Source organism: Chiloscyllium plagiosum, chromosome 31 (genome assembly GCF_004010195.1).
Source record: "Chiloscyllium plagiosum isolate BGI_BamShark_2017 chromosome 31, ASM401019v2, whole genome shotgun sequence".
Lineage (NCBI taxonomy): Eukaryota > Metazoa > Chordata > Chondrichthyes > Orectolobiformes > Hemiscylliidae > Chiloscyllium > Chiloscyllium plagiosum.
In genome coordinates this window covers 22,189,215-22,208,955 of record NC_057740.1, presented here as the reverse complement: position 1 = coordinate 22,208,955, position 19,741 = coordinate 22,189,215, and the positions used below count along the sequence as shown (strand labels likewise).

Sequence of the window (19,741 nt, the reverse complement as noted above, 5' to 3'; positions counted from 1 at the left end):
TTCCAATCACTACACAAACAAGTGGGTATTTAAGTTATTTTGTTAGGCTGCTATCTTTTATATCTGTAACATAACTTTTGTACATGAAAATACATGAAAAGTATCTTTCGTTATTCAATATTCTATATCTTGTTTGTAGCAAATCTGAAAGAGATTACTTGTCCGTCTTTTCCTTTAACCGTTCAAAGAGAAACAGACCTAACCAATCCTACCTGGGGAGGCAATTGTATTATTGTTGGACAGTTAATTCAGAGACTCAGGTAATGTTCTAGGACAATAATGCCAATCCTGTCGTGACAGATGGTGGAATTTGAATTTGTTAAAAATCTGGAAATAAGAGTTTAATAATGACCAGGAATCTATTGTCAATTGTCAGAAAAACCCATTTGGTTCACTAATCTCCTTGAGGGAAGGAAACTACAATACTCACCAGGTTTGATTTACATGTGAATCCAGACCCATAGCAATGTGCCTGACTCTTAACAGCTCTCTGGGCAATTAGGGATGGGCAATAAATACTGCCTAGTCTGTGATGACCTCATTCCATGAATGAACAAAAATAAAACAGAACTGCAAATCAGTTACTCCCTGATACAATGAAATGATTCAAATACCAAAGATGATTCTAAAATTTAGAGCTCTGAATTACGGAGTGATACTTAAATAAACTGATTTTTTTCTCAGAAAGGATGTTAGGTTTTTAAATGATAACATAATTGGATTTGTAACTGTGGATTATTATTTCTGTTAATTATTTATTTTGGACAGCACTAGAAGTCATACGCATTAAATTGATATAGTGAAATTATAAATAACTCCTTCCTCATCTCTAACAAATACCGAGAGAAAGCAGCTAGTGTCTTGTGAGTCAATAGAACTATACAATGGGCAAATAGGTGGTTATGCATATATATTTCAAAGTTAGCTTTGGGATAAATAACTTCATTATTTTTGTCATGCCATGATAAACCCTTGCATCTGTGCATTAATACGAGGCTATTTTGTTTCCAGACATTCTAGATCATTCCATTATAGATCATTAAAAACAATACAAGAGAGACTGTGGAATTTAATTGCTGTAATGTGTTTATTTCCATAAGGGCCTAACTGGTGTTTAGTTATTGTTTGTCAAACAATAGTGTCTATGTAGTATGATGAAATTTTTGTTTAAATGTTAATGAAAATGATTCAGAACAATTTATGAACTATGAGAAACAGAAGGTAAAATGAGCTTAAAAGGAATGCAAAACGTCTTACCATGTGAAAGGATGATCATGTGCAAACTCTTCTTAAAGAAACAAATGTTCTATTTCAATATGAAGACTAAGCAACCTAATTAAAGATCATATATGCTGAACAGAACTTATCAGAAAATTAGTTTTTTTATATGTTACTGAAAGCATCTGTGTGAGCAAACTGAATAAAAGTAGTGATGTAATCGCAAAGTATTTAGTTCGCTGTCTTAGATATTAAGGTCATATTCACCGAAAGTTGGAAAATATGGTACATTAGCAGTCTAAGACAAAGAAATTGACCTGAATTATACTAGATCATTTGAATATTACATGGGAGAAAATTCTTCCACTGTTAGAAAATCCTGATCATTTTCTATCAGTAATAAAATGCACATAAGCAGTCCATAAGAGAAATTTCAATCATCGGGTAAATAATGAGCTCAACGATGAAATCTAAAAATAAATTAGAATTCTCTCTATCAAGTAGCCATACAACTTGATGGAAAATGTTCATTTATTGCCTCATAGTTTCTTGTCACGTTGAGTGAAGTTTACACTGAATTTAGTTTTATGTTAACAGGTTTTATTTTTACAATGCAAAACTTTTCATTAATACATAGTATCATTGATACTATGCATATTATAATGTTGTCAAAAGTGGCATTGTTAAACACCTTACCATGACCAACTCTACAATAACCTACTACTAACTGTAAAGGCTAGGTCAGCAATGTTCAAAAATAACAATAAATGTTGCCAAAGGATAATGAAATTCATGGTATAATTGAAACATAAAAAAAGAAAGCAAATTAATTTCGTATTCTCTAAATAAAGTAACATAAATATACTAACTAATGTACTTCTATAATACTACAACAACAAACAGTATTTATTAACAACACCTAGGCCTCCAGCCTGATACAGAGACTCAAAAGAAATTCACTGATAGTATTCTCAACAAACAAAATTAAAAGGGGCTACGTGTGCTTTATCTCACTGGAGTTTATGGTACTGGCAACCACCCCTAGGTTCAAGGCTTGATCATCATGGAGCCTTCTTATTGGTGAAACACTACAAAAGTTTTCTTCAGATTCTGACACGGAATTCCTAACATACTATAAAGATTATTGGATGAGCTATTACCAGATTATCAAGATATACCCGCTATCGGTGCTGAGAAGTATTCCTCAATGGTCATCGTCTCTCAAGTGGCCTAGTGCAAGTCAGAAATTTATAACTGAAGAAGTTCAAAAGTATTCTTAAATAGCACAATGTGCAAGGTCAAAATACAGTGGACCACCACATCCCAGACCAGTGACCTAACCAAAATGAATGTTTATATGTACTTATTTTAGCTGAAATAGTATTTAAGTCATTTATTTTAAACTATAGTTCTATTTACATTTAATTATGCAGTATAAACTCTCATACATTTAGAGGTTTTAAATGGATTTTGTTTTCATAAACATCTACTTAGCGAAAATCCTGAGACAGATGCTATTCTATTGAAGTTTAAAACGGATATTAAAGCCTTTCATCAATAAAATTTGATTGAAATGTTGATACTTTACATTAGATATTATCTCTTGACCTTTATAGATGACATGCAGACTAGTATATGATCTTTAATTTTCTTTGAGCTTGTTCACTACAGGCACACACTTTAAAAAATTAAAAACCTGTATGGCAATGAATCTCAGGTCTTGTAGCATTTTCTTTTGACCGTGTTCACAGCAATATTCAGACTTTAAAACAGTAACTGAAAAAGGAAATGAATACAAATAAAAAATTCAACACATTTGTCATACCAGTTGCGAGGTCTGCACAACATATTCTACACAACGTTTTGAAAAAAATATGTTCTATAGAGAATGTATCGACAATATCTTCACATTTCATAGTTATATCCCTACTGTTAGCTATCTCATCGTGTGTAATTTCAGGGGAGGAGATTGGTCAGAGGCATTCACTTTTGCCTGGCCATCATCACATTATTGTTGTACAAGAACTGTACACTTTGGGGATGTGTGCAACTAGGCAACTTCCACTTTTACATGGATAATGTTGCATTCTTAATTATTATCCATTTAGATATACCTTGAGAACAAGATTACCAGATTAAATGGGAAGCTAAACAAGGGAAAGCTAAACATTGTCCTTACCTAGATTATACCATACATCCATTTCTCCACTGAGGGTTCGAACTTCAATGATGGTCTGGCCCAAAAAATCATCAGATTCCCGTTTAAACCTTTGTTTTACACGTGACTTAATGTCATCATCTTCATCCCACACTCGTACTTTTATTCGATCAGAGGAGTTGTGACATTCACTGAAACAAAACAATGGTTATTTTCTGAATCAATAAGGTTTGCTTTACAATTTGTTTCGCAGTTTTCGATTTTCAAATAATTAAAACAAAATTTTCAACAAGCTAACCAAGGGTCATTCATACAATTTCAAATAAATTGGGTGCTCATCTAATCTGGGGCTAAATGAATGAGCACAGCTAGCTCATATTCAGAAGTATGAAATAGCTGAGAACAAGAAATAGGAGGAGTAGAACACATGGCTTGTCATTCAATATGATCATTAAATGTTCTTTGGCTTCAACTCTACTTTCCTGCCCAGATCCCATTCTTACTCCATTCCCCAAAAGACTAAATGTATCCACCCCAGTTTAACTGTATTCAATGATGGAGATTCCACAATGCTCTAGGCCAAAGATGTACAACACACACAATGCTTTCTGTGAAGAAATTTCTCCTCATCTCAGTCTTAAATGATTGGCTATTTATCTTGCGCCCTTGAAATCTCAATAGGTTTTCCAGTAGTAGTTCGGTGGGGGGGGATTAACTTACAGGTTTTAAATTTAATAATAATTATATATAAAAACAATGGCAATGGACAAAAATGAATTCCTTACTGTGCTACTTTTCTTTCCATTATAATTCTAGTGTTGATAACTTTCAGCTGTTGGGTGCATTACGGAAAACTCAACTAACTAGGTAAATGGCAATTATGGGAGAAACCTGAAGGTATATCTTCATTCCAGTCTCTTGGAAATAAAATAATTTGCTTTTTTTAATTTGCTCATGGGACATGTGTGTAGGTAGCTAGGCCAGTAATTATGCCCATCGCTAAGTTCCTGGAGAAGGTGTTTTCTTGAACTGCTACGGTCCTTGGCGTGTAAGAATACCAGTGCTGGATTTTGAGTTTATGACAGTGAAGGAACAGGGGTATAGTTTCAAATCAGGGTGGTGAGAGACTCAGTGTTGAACATGCAGGTAGTGGTATTCCCATGCAGCTGCTGCCTTTGGCCTTCTAGATAGCAGAGGTCATGAGTTTGGAAGGTGATGTTGAAATAGGCTTGATGAGCATCTTGTAGGTGGTACACATTGCTGCTACTGTGTGTCAGCGAAGGGAGTAAATGTTGAATGTGGTGCAAGTGGACTGTTTTATCCTTATTGTGTCCAATTTCTTGCATGTTGTTGGAGCTGCACACATCCATGTTTGTGCACTCGATAACACTCAAACTTGTATTGTGAAAGAAAATATGGTCACTAAGTTGGTTCTACACCACCAGCATCTCAATTTGAAGTTTCTCATCTTGTGATCAAATCCATGTATGGTCTTGCACCTCTCTTTCTGTAACCTCATTCAGATCCTTAGTACCTCTGCAATGTTCTCCAGCCGACAACCAGCATTTTCACATTACTGGGCCTGAAGCCCTGAAATCCACTTCATGATCTTCTAACACATGCTCGTCCTTTAAAATGCTTGGTTTGGTTTAACTTTTGGTTGGTTTAAGCTCCAATGAAGCATTTTGAGGCGTATATGTTGAGAATTTTGAGATGGCTTATATCCTAAGATCCAAAACAAAGTAACAACAGAGACTGTATTGGCTGTAACAAAGAGAAGGAATTGGTGGAGGATGATCTCAGGGAAGGTAGTGTCAAGTTTCTAAGCCAAGTTGCTATTAAAAAGAAAGAGGTGTTGTCTGTCTGTATTAAAGGTAGATAAGGCCCTGGGTCCTGATGGGATCTATCCCAGAATATTGAGGGAGTGAAGAAAACAAATTGCTGAAGCATTGACAGACATCTTTATATCCTCTTTGGCCACAGAGGACTGGAGGATGGTCAATGTTGTCTCATTGTTTAAGAAGGGTCGCAGGGATAATCCTAGAAATTACAAGCCTGTGAGGCTCATGTCAGTATTAGGGAAATTATTGGAAAGGATTCTCAGGGACAAGATCTATATGCATTAAGAAGCAATAGCGATTGACAGCAAAGTTTTGGGTGGGTGAGGTTGTGCCTCACTAACTTGATTGAGTTTTTTGAGTAGATGACGAGGATCATTGATGAGGGAAAATAGCTGATATTGACTACATGAATTTCAGCACAGCCTTTGACAAGGTCCCTTATGGCAGACTGGTACAAAAGGTAAGTCACATAATATCAGGGTGAGCTGGCAAGATGGATACAAAACTGGCTTCATCACAGGAGACAGAGGATAGCAGCGGAAGGCTGCTTTTCAGAATAGAGGGCGGTGACAAGTTATGTTCCATGGATCAGTTTAGGGAACTCTGCTGTCCATGAGCTATATAAATGATTTGGAGGAAAACACAGCTAGTCTAATTAGTAAGTTTGCAGACAATATGAAGATTGGTGGGGTTGTGGGTAATGAAGAGGATTGTCAGAGGATACAGCAGGATATAGGTCAGTTGGAGGCATGGGCAAAAAAATGGAAGATGGAGTTTAATCTGGACAAATATGGAGTGATGCATTTTGGAAGGTCAAGTCCATGTGGAAATTATACAGTGAATGGCAGAACCGTTAGGAGTATTGATATACAAAGGGATCTGGGTGTGCAGGTCCAGCAATCACTGAAGGTGGTAGCACAGTTGGATAGGGTAATAAATAAGGCTTATGGCAAGTTTGCCTTCATTGGAAAGGGCATTGAGTATAAGGATAGAAAAGTTATGCTGCAGCTTTATAGAACTTTAGTTAGATCACACTTGGAATATTATGTACAGTCTGGTCACCACACTACCAGAAGGATGTGGATATTCTGGAGAGTGTACAGAAAAGGTTTACCAAGATGTTGCCTAGCATGGGGGACTTTAGCTATGAAGAAAGGTTGGTAGACTGGGCTTGTTTTCACAGGATTGCAGGAGGTTGAGGGGTGACCTAATAGAAATTTATAAGATTGCGAATGGTACAGATAGAGTGGAAAGTAGGAAGCCTTTTCCTCGGGTTGAGGGGTCAATTACTAGAGGACACAGGGTCAAGGTGCAAGGGAGCAAGTTTAAAAAAGATGTGCGAGGCAAGCTTTTCACACAAAGGGTAGTGAGTTGGAATGTGTTGCCAGAGATGGTGGTGGAAGCTGACACAATAGCAGCATTCAAGAAATGCCTGAACAAAGACATAAAAAGAAAGGGAATAGAAGGATACAAATCCTGTAAGTGAAGACAGTTTTAGCATGGAAGGACAAATGTAGCGGCATGGGCATAGAAAGCTGACGGGCCTGTTCCTGTGCTATATTGTTCTTTGGTATTTATTCTAGTTCTAATTTTTCAAAAATACTTGGATTCTGGAAATGTATGGCAGAATTGGGAAACTGTGACACCCCTATTCAAAAGTGGTGGGAGACTAAAAGCAGGTAATTATAGGCCTGTTAGCCTAACATCTATCATTGGAAAATGTTGGAATCAATTACTATGGAAGTTATAGCAGCATATATGGAAAATCATAATCTAATCAAGCTGAGTCAGCTTTACCTTTGAAAGAGGAAATTGTATCTGACTAATTTATTAGGGCTTTTCAAGGAGGTTTAAGCCAGAGTGGATAAAAGATAGTCAGTAGATGTGCTGTATTTGGAATTTCAGAAGGCATTCAACAAGGTACATCACAAAAAACTAAGTTAAAAGCAAAGAGCTCCTGGTGTCAGAGATAGAGTATTGATATAGACGGAGAATTGGCTAATGGGAAAGAAACAGCAAGTGGGGATAAGGGGTTATTTTCCAGGTTGGCAACCTGTAATCAACAGGGTTCCACATGAATCAATGCCAGTACGCCAATGGTTTATAATTTATATTTGCAACATGGAGGAAGGAAGCAAATGTACAGTAGAAAAATTTGCAGATGACGCAAAAATAGGGATACAATCACTTTACAGAGATATTGATGGGATAAGTAAGTGAGCAAAAGGTTGACAAATGGAGTATGATGTAACAAAATGTTGTTCATTTTGGAAGGGAGATCAGGAACATTATTTAAATAGAGAAAAACTGCAGAAAACTGCAACACAAAAGGGCTTTGTGCATGAAACGCAGGAAGCTAGCACACTAGTGCAGCAGGATATCAGAAAATTAATGGAATATTGGCCCTTATTTCAAGGGGGTTAGAATATTACATTAGGGAAGCATTGCTGCACCTGAACAAGATGCTGGTGAGACCACATCTGCAGTACTATAAGCAGTTTTGGTCCCCTTATTTAAGGAAAGGTATTTTATATCATTGGAAACAGTTCAAAGCAAGTTCACTAGGATGATCCCCAGTATGGAAGGATTATATTATGAGCAAAGATTAAACAGGTTGGGGCTCTTCTCATTGGAGTTTAGAAGAGTGAGAGGTGATCACATTGAAACAAATTATTTTTAAGAGGTTTGACAGGGTATGTGAGGATGCTTCCCCTCATGGAAGAATTTAGGACCAGAGGACATAGTATCAAAATAAAGGGGTGCCAATTTAAGATTGAGAGTAAAAGGAATTTCTTCTGAGAGGTTTGAATCTTTGGAATTGCTTGCCTCAGAGAGCTGAGATAGCAGAAGCCTTGTCTATATTTAAGGTTGAGATGGATAGTTTCTTGATTAGTATAAAAATCAAGGTTTACAGGAAAAAAAGCAGGAAAGTGGACATGAGGAGTGTTGGATCAGCCATGATTCTATTTGAATGATGGGGCAGGTTCAAGGAGCTGAACAGTCTACTGCTGCTCCTGTTTCTTATAGTTTTACTACTCTTTTTAAATGTTGCTGTGATCACCAACATGCATTCATAAAGGACCTTTACTGGAGCATAATTCTCCAAGGGACTTCACAGTTTAGGCTTACACCAATGCAGGGGTAGAAAATAATTAGATTAGATAACAAAAAAGTAGAATTGAAAGGTAGATGACTTTGGAACTGGAAAAGGATGAAACAAGGTAAACTGGATTTGGGAGAGTCAAGAGTGTGGTGGTAGAAAAGCACAGCAGGTCAGGCAGCATCTGAGGAGCAGGAGAATTGACGTTTCGGGCATAAGCCCTTCATCAGGAATCCTGATGTCTGAAATGTTGATTCTTCTGTTGCTCAGGTGCTGCTTGACCTGCTGTGCTTTTTAGCACCATTCTCTTGACTCTGATCTCCAGTATTTGCAGCCCTCACTTTCTCCTAGTGGATTTGGGAGAGTCAAAGATGAAAGTTGGAATATAGTGCTCTAGCAGGTTGTAGTTATAGGGAGATCAAAGTCATTGAAGCATTTAGTGATAACAAACTTTTAACGATGACATCTAGAGGATGAGACAATAAATAATGGCATCATCATAGGGATCATTTTAAATTTCCTTATGGAATGATAGTCATGTAACAGAATTAGAGAGAGAGTCATACATCATAGAGATGTGCAGCACGGAAACAGACTCTTGGGTCCAACTCGCAAGGAAGTCAATGGAAAATAGATGCTGAAGGTGACAAAAACTTGAAAATAAGAGCTTTAGTGATGATGATGGAGATGGAAAATATTTCAGAAGTGTTTTGGCAATATGCTGCACATGTGACTTGAAGTTCCAGGACCAACAGGAGGATATGCAAATTGGCTCTAAAACTTCCGAGAGTGAACTGAGAATTAGGGTCTGAAAGCAACCAAACAGCAAGGATTTGATTTTGCTAACAATAGATTGCAAAATCTTTGGGTTGGTCTACAACTTCAGGAAACCAGACACAGCAGTCAAAGTCGTGAAATTGGATAGGTTTTGGGGGAGAAAGACCATACAGTACAAATATATGAATAATCTCTAAGGAGAAACAAAAATAAATGACAGGAGTCAAAGCACAAATCATACCAGAATTATTGGCCTCATAAAATTAGCAGGATTGGAATCATGTAAGGAAAGGAGAGGTGCCATAAAAGTAAGAGATTCTGGAGATAAATCATGTAATCAATTGCATTGAATACTGAATTGAGGAAAAATAGTGAACAACATACTACAATCACAGTTATGCAGAAGATTGTTGGTAACTATGATGAGGGCAGTGCACAAGCTACAGCTGGAGGATGAAACAACTTTGAATGTAAATGTACATAAATTGTATCAAATAAGAAAGTAAAATGCATATCTGAAATACAAAATGACTTACAAGTTGAAGTTTTCTTCCCAGATCGGGTTAAGATTTCCATAGATGGTTTTGGTACGTTTTTTAGTCTTCCCAACTTGAACCGTGACGTAAGGATCACTGGAACCTGTTTTATCTTTGGCTTGCAAACCTTGAGCACACACCACTAAAGATATCAAAGATTGATATTGATCAAAGTCAGTATTCAAGGGAATATCTTACTTTCACAGTTTTTTCTGTTAGTTTCAGTAATAATTCTTTTGCAGCAATTTTGCATCAATTCATAAAAGCTTTTTCAAATGTACCATGGGAAATTGAGATAAATCTACTGGAAAACAATTAGAATTTGAAAATTCACAAGCAGTTGACTACCACCTACAAAAGTGAGAAAGATTAATTTTATAGAATTTCAACAAACAATGTTCACCAAAATCTTAGCTTTCTACCTTGTTAAAATGTGCAGGAGTAATGAAACTGAAGCCAGACTGCTACTATGCAAGACATTCTGTTCATCTAATCCAGATTACAACAAATACAACAGCTCTTCTGAAAGACCAAAAGGCATGAAGTCTATTTGATTTTCAGGCCATGTTTAGGCATTTCGAGGAAACACAACAGCTCCTTTCATGATACTGAGTATGGAGTGTCCATAACAGATTTTCCATACCATTGAGCAAGATGCTAAAGTGTAAGATCTCATTTCCCCAAATAAAAGTGTCTCTGAATTTTTCACAAGAATTTGATGAAGAGCAGATGTCCCCAATCAGCTAGCAGTAGCTGTAAAATGATTGCAGATTCTGACAATTAAAGTTTTGAAAAACTTTAAGTTTTTCAGCTCAGTTAATTACTTATTAACTGGATTTCTTGCTTGCCAACACTAACATGCGAACATTCCATCATCGACCACTCAAAGTTTCTATAGAGCTCCAAGATAAACAATGGGAATAAAATGTCACATTATTTTCTTCATTAGTATTCTGAATGAAAACCTAACAGCGGCTGATTCAGAATTTTCCACCACATCCTAAGTGACAAATGAGTGACAATACTGCTGAAATATTAATTTAGACAATTATTGATTAATCAGACACATTGATAACTTTATTCAGAATATCATGTGACAACTCAAACTCTTATTATAAGAGTTAATGCTGATTGCAAACAATGCAGCAACTGATTCTTAACAAGGAATGATGGTGAATGTGGTGAATGATTGTTTATATACCTCAGCATGGCTCCCAGAAGTTGCAACAATAAGATTTAAATCCTACAATAATTATTTTAACAAAATGTGAGCTTCATCTTTCTTATCACAGCTCTGAACCTTTCATGTATGGTTTTACTTATATGTATTTTAAGTCTGAATAATTAATGTATTTGCAGAACTACATTTTTCATCACTTATTAAGAGCTATATCAAATGAAAGATATATTTCCAATATTGACTATATAAAATTTAAAACATTAGGAAATTCCCTAATCCAAACAACACAATAAAGAACACATGTTACAAAATAGGTATTACTGGTTAAAATTCTCAATTTATCACAACCAAAGTCAAATAGATGGGGTTGTTATTCTGGCACAGATCATAATGCAAGGTGTGATTAATTTATGTCTCTAGTACAGGATTCTTTTGGTGCAGTGGAGTTACTCTTCTTCCTGGCCAGAAGATTCCGAGTTGAAGTCCCACTGCTCCAAAAGTGCATAATAACATCTCTGATCAGGTTGATTAGAAAGAATGTCCAAAAATTTGAGAGATCTCTTGTGTGCAGTGTAAGTGAGTCAAAAAGGGTGGCACTGGAAAAACTCAGGATCTGAGGAGCAGGAGAGTTGACGCTTCGGGCATAAACTCTTCACCATAAAAATTTGCCCGAAACATCAAATCTCCTGCTCCTCTGATGCTGCCTGACCTGCTGTGCTTTTCCAGCACCACATTCTCAGCTCTAATTTTCAGCATCTGCAGCCCTCACTTTTGCCATGCCTAACATCAACCTACGAAAGCTCCTGGGCTTCCAACATTGCCGCCTCACAGGCCACCTGACTCTGCTTCTGTAAAATTTCAGACAGGTCATGAGTGGAAAAGAAAGCCACCTCTAAGAATTTAAATGCCCCCGCCTTCAAATCCAATATCGGGGAAAATGTAAAATACATCCAATAGATTTGGTTTTCCAAGTTTTTAGCTAGGGCTAATTATGACTGATTGTGGATTGAATATTAAACAAGGACACAAACAACTCAGGGACAGTGAGTGGATTGACAAGAAATAGTGGTAGATTAGAAACAGGTGTTATTAACATACCTCTGAAATTTTCCATCAAGTCTCTGGAAGATGCCATCAAGTCACAACATCAAGGCACAGGATAGGGCCATAAACAGATCGCAGAAACTGAATTGAACCAGTCATTTACAAGAAATAAGAGCAGACCAGAGGCTAGGAATTCTGTGGGAAGTAACTCCCTTTCAACTACCTAAAGCCTTCACACTATCGAACAGGCCCAAATCAGAAGTGGAGTTGAATACTGGATAAATGCAGCTTCAACGCTCAAGAAACTACATCATCCAGGAGAAAACAGCCTACTTGATTGGTATATTATTCACCACTTACACATTCAATTCTTCCACATTCCACACCACATATTGGCAGCAGTGTGTACTGCTTGCAAGATACACAAAAAAGTCTATAGCACCTTCACCCAGAGATCTCTGCCACCTAGAAGGTCTTTGGCAGAAAATGCATGGGAGCCCCACTACCTCAAGCCACACTCCATTCAAATTGGAACATATTGGCTTTTCTTATTGTCACTGGGCCAAATGCTGGAACGTCCTTCCTAACATCACTGTGGTGTACCTATCTCTCATGGACTGCAGCCATGTAGAAGACAGCTTTGCCACTATTTTCTCCAGAACAATTAGAAATGAATACTAAATATTGCCCCAGTCAGAAACAACCAAGTCCTGTGAATGAATAAATAATCTCAACAACATAAATAAGGCAAACTAGAGAGCAGTGAGAATGGAGTGCTGTTGAAATGGATTGTAAACCTGAGAGTTTACCTTGTGGAGAGCAGGAGTTAAAAAAAACTGCATGAGGGAGGACAGGCTGGTAGCAGTTCAGCTCTGTGAAATTATCTCCATTCTTCTTCTCACCTCCCACACATCCAAACTGCCTTTAGATAAAAATAAATAGCGACTACATAGGGAATTGCTAAGTGATTAATGATTAAATCCTAGGAAACGTATTGGCAGTTTTAAGGTTGCATTAGGATCAGTAAAGGTGACAAGTAGTTAAAATATTTGGAGTAGGTTTTATTGATTATGAATTGATTAATAAAAATAAATGAATTAAGATGCACTAAAGGTGCATCAGTGATGTGTTGTGACTACAGGATGTGGGAGCTCCTAGACACTCATGTGATCCAGGGAAAGTGAGTGCTGTTTGAGGACTTTGGCTTAGTGTTTATGTGATGGAGGCCAAGCTGTTGACATCAAATGTTTCAGGAGGGGAAAACATAAATCACAAAAGGTTAGTATGCAGGTACAGCAAGTAATTAGGAAAGCTAATAGAATGCTATTGTTTATTGTGAGGCAAATCGAACACACAAGAGGGGAGGCTATGCTTCAGCTATGCAGGACATTTATGAGCCCAAATTTCAGTCGTGTATGCAGTTTTGGTCTTCCTTTTCTAAGGAAAAATGTAAATGCATTGGAAGCAGTACAGTGAAGTTTTATCTAATTCATGCTCGAGATGCATTGTCTCATAAGAAAGGTGGGACAGTGGTGTGAAGTTGAAGGCGTATTTAAGAGAGAGGGAGCGCTGTTTTGCACTAAGAGCCTACAAGCATCTATCATATAACTAACTAGCAGTCCCAGACTGAATTGGAAAATTGAAAGTATGTAACATTTGGTTGTGAAATAGATACCCGCGTTGGTTGTCATTTTGACAACAATTTGAATTTAACCAGTTTAAACTATGCCCCAGGACACTAAAACCCAATCAAGTTTGAATGTATTATTTTTGCCAATAAATAATACATTCAAACTTGGGTCTGGTAGAGGAATTCTGGTGGAGGAGTTTAAAAACTCACTTCCTGAGACGATAAGAATTCATGTGGAAGAACAGGAAGTTCAAGAAGTGAGGAGAGCAGCAGAGATGACAGAGATGCATATGGCAAAATTTAGCTTCCGGCAAGAATTTCATCCTGTGAGGGATTGAAATTGTGAGAAGGGGAGATCCTACACTACAAAACAAAGCGTATAGCACACTTGTAATTGTTTACCACAGGTTAAAAGAGATGCCCAAGAGGGTGAAAAGGAGGTGGAAGGCCTGTACTAAAGTGGGACATGGAAAGTCACAGTGCTGGTTGTTAAAGAAAGATGCTATGGGAAAAGATGTGGTAAAAGGGGCTAAGCCAGTGGTATTAGTGAAAGTGGTAAAGGAAACCCCACAAGAAAGTCGAGGAGCTGCAGCAGAGTACACAGCCTAGGAAGGGGCTGTGTATTGAGTTAGTGCCTGATCTATATAAAGACTTTGCCTCTGTGGATAGAATTTACTCAGAAAGAACTGGGGGAGAAGGGAAAGAAGTTAAATTTTTGAGCGATTTGGGATCTAATCAGTCTCTAATAGTAAGAGATGAACGTATTTGCACTCTTCCTGACCTGTTACCTGAGACACTGGTAATTTGGGGAATAAATAGACAGAAATTTAGCTTTCCCTTACGTAAGATCAGGTTGAAGTGCCAACTTAAGACTGGGGAAGTTACAGTGGGAGTCTTTGACAGAGTGTCAGTTCCAGGAATGCAGTTTGGAAACAATTTAGCACGATCCAAGGTAAGAGTGACACCACTTGTTGTGGAGAAGCCAAAGGAAGACTAGGGAACTGAGGAGTTAAAAGAAAAATACTCTGAAATTTTTCTAGACTGTGTAGTAATAAAATCCCACTATCATACGTCACAGCACAAAGCAAAAACTAAAGAGAAGGACGAAGGAGTTGAGGTTCAGTTAGCGGACACCCTATTTGATGTAATTGTGCAGGAAAAACCTGAACAGGCAGAGGGTCAGACACAAGTGATTAGTCCTGAAAGGCCAATGAACTTACAACAGAAAGACGATTTAATAAAAGATATATATAGATGCATACTCAGAAAAAGGAATCAGATCGTATTCCTGAGAGTTATTACCTTAAAGATAGAATCCTAAGATGAAAATGGAGACCACGGCAGGTTAGTGCAAAGAAGAAATGGGCAGAAGTGCACCAGATTGTGTTGCCAGTAGCGTACAGACAAGAAGTGTTACAGGTAGCACATGAACCATCAGTAGGAGGTCACCGAGGTGTGAGTATGAGTCGGGCTAAGGTACAAAAGCATTTTTATTGGCCTAGAATGCACAAGGATATGGTTAACTTTTGCCATACCTGCCAAATGGCAAGTAAGCCATGGGCAGTAATAAAACTAGCACCTTTGTTGCCAATCCTGCATTTGAAGAACCTTGCATACAGGTTATGATTGTGTAGGTCTTCTCCCTAAAAGTGGGAACCAGTACTTGCTAACCATGTGTCTACCAGATTTCCAGAGGCAATTCCATTATGGAGTCTTAGGACAAAAAGGATAATAGAGGAGCTAGTAGCTTTCTTCATGTGGTATGGGCTACCCAGAGGGATTCAGTCAGACCAAGGGTCTAATTTTACTGCGAGGCTGTTTAAGGAAGTCATGGGTGGCTTGGAAATACAGCATTTTAAACCAAGTACATACCATCCTGAATCTCAGGGAGCTTTGGAAAGGTGGCATCAGACCTTGAAGACCATGTTAAGAGTGCACCGTCAGGATTACCTGAATGATTGGGATTAAGGTATCCCATTTGTATTGTTTGCTATTAGTGATGCCCCAAAAGAATCTATTCAGTTTACTCCCTTTGAGTTAATGTTCAGACATGAAGTGAGAGGGCCTTTGAAATTAATTAAGGAGAAATTGACAGGATTGACGTCAGAGATCGCATACTTGGATTATGTATCCGAGGTGTGGGAGAGATTAAATCTGCTAGGTGAGTTAGCTAAACAGCATTGGAAGAGGGCACAGCATTTAATGAAGCAGTGGCAGATAAAAACTCTGAATGAAATCCAGATGTTTTTCCAAGGGTATTATGTATTGTTACCAGTGGTCAGAGATCCCTTCAAAACCAGGTTTAGTGGTACCTTTCAAATTGAGAAAAAGTTAAGTTGGGGCAGCACGGTGTCTCAGTGGTTAGCACTGCTGCCTCACAGCGCCAGGAACCTAGGTTTGATTCCAACCTCGGGCAACTGTGTGGAGTCTGCACATTCTCCCCATGGTTGTGTAGGTTTCCTCTGGGTACTCCGGTTTCCTCCCACAATCCAAAGATGTGCAGGTTAGGTGAATTGGCCATGCTAAATTGCCCATTGTATTAAGGGATGTGTAGGTTAGGTGCATTAGTCAGGGTAAATGTAGAGTAATATGTGTCTGGGTGGGATACTCTTCAGAGGGTCAGTGTAGGGATTCAATCTATGTAAACTATCTGGTAAAGATGCCAGATAGAAAAGAACCGTACTGGGTTTGTCATGTGAATCTGTTGAAACAGACTTAATCTTTTCAAAGCCACACAGGTCCAGAAGGAAGTGGATGCAATGCCCAAAGAAGATATCATCGAACCAAGTCAGAATGAGTGGAATTCGTCTATCATGTCAGTTCCCAAATCTGATGGTACTCAACAATTTTGTGTGGACTATCAGAAGGTCAACGCTGTAACAACAATCGGACTCATACCCAATACCAAGATTTGAGGACTGTATAGAGCAAGTTGGACGAGCCAGTTATATCACTGTGGACTTACTGTGTGCTTATTGGCAGGTACCTTTATCAGAGAAAGCGAAAAAGTGTCCATGTTTGTAACCCCAAATGGGCTACATTAATTCAAAGTAATGCCTTTTGGAATGAAGAACACACTAGCCACATTCCAAAGATTCACAAACAGAATTGTGGGTTAACAAACTGTGCAGTTTATCTGGATGATGTAGTGATCTTTAACAAGTCATGAAAAGATCACATTGTACAGTTGGCAGAGCTCTTTGAATGACTGCGAGATGCAAAACTGGTAATCAACTTCAAGTAAACAGAATTCGAAGGCAGAGTTGATATTCTTGGGACATAACATCGGTCATGGAAGGTTGACCCCAAGGAATGCCAAAACGAAGGCCATTGAAGGATTTCCACAATCATCCTCAAAGAAAGAGGTGCTTCAATTTTTGGGACTAAGCGGATTCTACAGGAGGTTCATTCCAAACCTCAGCAGCGTGGCGGTACCGCTAACGGATTTACTGAAGAAGAACAAAAAATTCTTGTGGGCAAAGCAATGCCAGGAGGCATTTGAGAATTTAGAAGTTGTATTAACCACACCAGTTTTAGCTACACCAAATTTTTTGAAACCCTTCAAAGTTGCAATCAATGCTAGCAATATAAGAGTTGGAGCTGTACTCCTACAGGAAGATGATGATGGAATTGAACTGCCAACTGGCTACTTTTCAAAGAAACTCAACACCCACCAAAGAAAACACCCATCGTGAAGGATTTATTGTGTTTGGCACTGGCCTTAGAACATTTTAATGTTTATGTGACAAACAATGTGTCGGAGACAGTTGTGTACACGGATCACAATCCTCTTACATTCTTGGAATGATTTAAAGACAAGAATATGAGACTATTTAATTGAAGTCTAATGTTATGGACTTTTAATTTACAAATTGTACAGGTTGTGGATTGTAAAAATGTGATAACAGATACGTCATTGTGGATTTAAAGGATAAAGTATAGATAAGATTGAACAGATTCCAATGTTATATACATATTTTACATATAGTGTGCAGAAATTAATATGAGCTTAGATTAATGTCCCATGTATTTCATTGCAATGAGATTAAGAATTAGAAAAAAAACAAAGCCATCTTTTCATTATGATGGTTCATTTTTTCTTAAGGGGGAGGTGTTATGAAGTTGAATGCATATACTGTTGTACTGTACCTTTAAGAGAGAGTGAATGCTGTTTTGCACTGAGCTGACAAGCACTTATCATATGACTAACTAGCAGTCCCAGACTGATCTGGAAAATTGAAAATATATAACATTTGGCAATGAAATAGATACCTGAGTTGATTGCTGTTTTGACAACAGTTTGAATTTAACCAGGTTAAATTATGCCCAGGATACTAAAACCCAATCGAGTTTGAATTTACTGTTTTGCCAACATTGAACCAATGAGACGGTCTGATGTTGGAGTTATTAAAAGAAAGGCAGGCAGTTTGAAAGTCAGACAGAGTAACTGCCATAAGAGAGTAACTGCCATCGAAAGAATGAGAGAGAGAGAGAGAGAGAGAGAGAGAGAGAGAGAGAGAGAGAGAGAGAGAGAGAGAGAGAGAGAGAGACCCAAAAGATTGAAACACTCTCTATCAAAAGATACTTTTCATATGAAACATGTAAAAAACAGACAACGACCCAGGGAGATCTTAGCCAAAAGAAGAAAGACACTGATGACAACAGCTGCTATATGGTTTTGAAATTAAGCGGAGGTAATTTTAATAAGTGTTTTATTGGTACAGTATATTGTTACAGAGTTGGAGACAGATAATAAGCAGTTAAGGGGGGGGTACAGTTGTGAATAGTTGTTGTTTAATGCTCACTTTTAGAGTTAAAGAATAAATTGATATTATTTTTGTTAAATAGTGGAATTTGGGAGTTCTCTGTCACTCATATTTTAACAGATTACGAGGCAAGGTGAGCTTTTCTGGATGTTTAGTTTAATTAAGAGGGGTTCACTGCCGTGTCGTAACAATAACTATAGGTTTGTGTCTGCTTGAGTTTAGAAAAGTATGAAACAGTGACTGAAAAGGATAAAATCCAAAGGTGTCTTGTGGAGTTGGATGAGGAAAGGAACCTTCCTCTTGAGAGAGAAGGAGAAATAGGTGACTTTTTTTTAAAGTCATCCATTTAAGACAGAATTTAGGAAAAATAATATTGCATCTTCTATTTTATGCCTAGAGCAGCTAAGAATGAGAAGCATATGCACAGAGTAAGGAGATAATCTCCTAAAGCTAGTCAGTTCCCCTCCATTTCTCCAAACAGAGATATCTATCAACAAGGTTGGGGGGTGGGGGGGTGTGTCTAGTGAGCACTGCAGATTGCAGTCAGCAATCAGACAATCTTCCAAGCTTCATTTAAATAAACTCTATAACTTCCACAAATTGGAAGCAGCAGTTAGCCAACTGTACATAATTTGCATCTCCCATATTGCTAATGCTGCACTCAGCTTCTCTTCAGTACATTTTCCCCCCAAAACAATTAATGTAGGATTTTAGGTCTTGTCACATTTACTGCTAACTTTATTTTTTGATCAATGAGCACACAACACATTCTAGAACCCCGTTTTCTATCACATTTACTAATTAGTTTTATTGTCAGGTTTTCCTTCATCGGAATAATACATGATTCTTAAAAGAAAACAAAGTTCATCCATTATTGTTTTATTAGCAGAATTTTATTTCAGCAGCAATATTACAGCCAAAGAACTCAGCATCTACCATGCCTATTCACAGTTAATAGAATCCTATTTATATTGTCTTCCTGAGAATTAGATGGTTGAATCAAGAGCCCCAGAAAAGTAAGGAGCACCCACAGCCTCAATGCACTTAAAAAAAGTTCTAGTTAAGTTGATAAATTTTACACAAAATCCTGGTGATGTCATGACCTTGAAAACTGATTTCATATCATCCTGTAGGTATATTCTACATGTTGTCAAATCCAGGTAGCAAGAGATTATATGTGCTCTAGGGTTTCCAATTTTGGCATAACCTCAAGAAGTTGGTATGGAGGACTTTGCAGTGTCTAGGCTGGGATTGCTACTTCTAGTGCCCACGTTGATGCTGAGTAGTCCAAAGTTTGTGCAAAGATTTGTAGCTCGGGTGCTCGTTGTTGTGGTTCTGTTCGCCGAGCTGGGAATTTGTGTTGCAGACATTTCATCCCCTGTCTAGGTGACATCCTCAGTCCTTGGGAGCCTCCTGTGAAGCACTTCTGTGATCTTTCCTCCGGCATTTGTAGTGGTTTGAATCTGCCGCTTCCGGTTATCAGTTCCAGCT

General features: G+C 37.9%; 1 protein-coding gene across 18 annotated transcripts in view; it reads right to left on the bottom strand.

The window, feature by feature from the left end:
• The window catches only part of LOC122565310 (protein unc-13 homolog A), a 428,982-nt gene that overhangs the window by 151,513 nt on the left and 257,728 nt on the right, over positions 1-19,741 (bottom strand). For all 18 annotated transcript variants that reach the window (XM_043721144.1, XM_043721135.1, XM_043721136.1 and 15 more), the window contains 2 exons: positions 9,631-9,772; positions 3,398-3,567 (listed from right to left, as the gene is read on the bottom strand). In XM_043721144.1, coding sequence (XP_043577079.1) covers positions 3,398-3,567; positions 9,631-9,772 — 312 coding nt within the window. The remainder of the gene's footprint in view (positions 1-3,397; positions 3,568-9,630; positions 9,773-19,741) is intronic.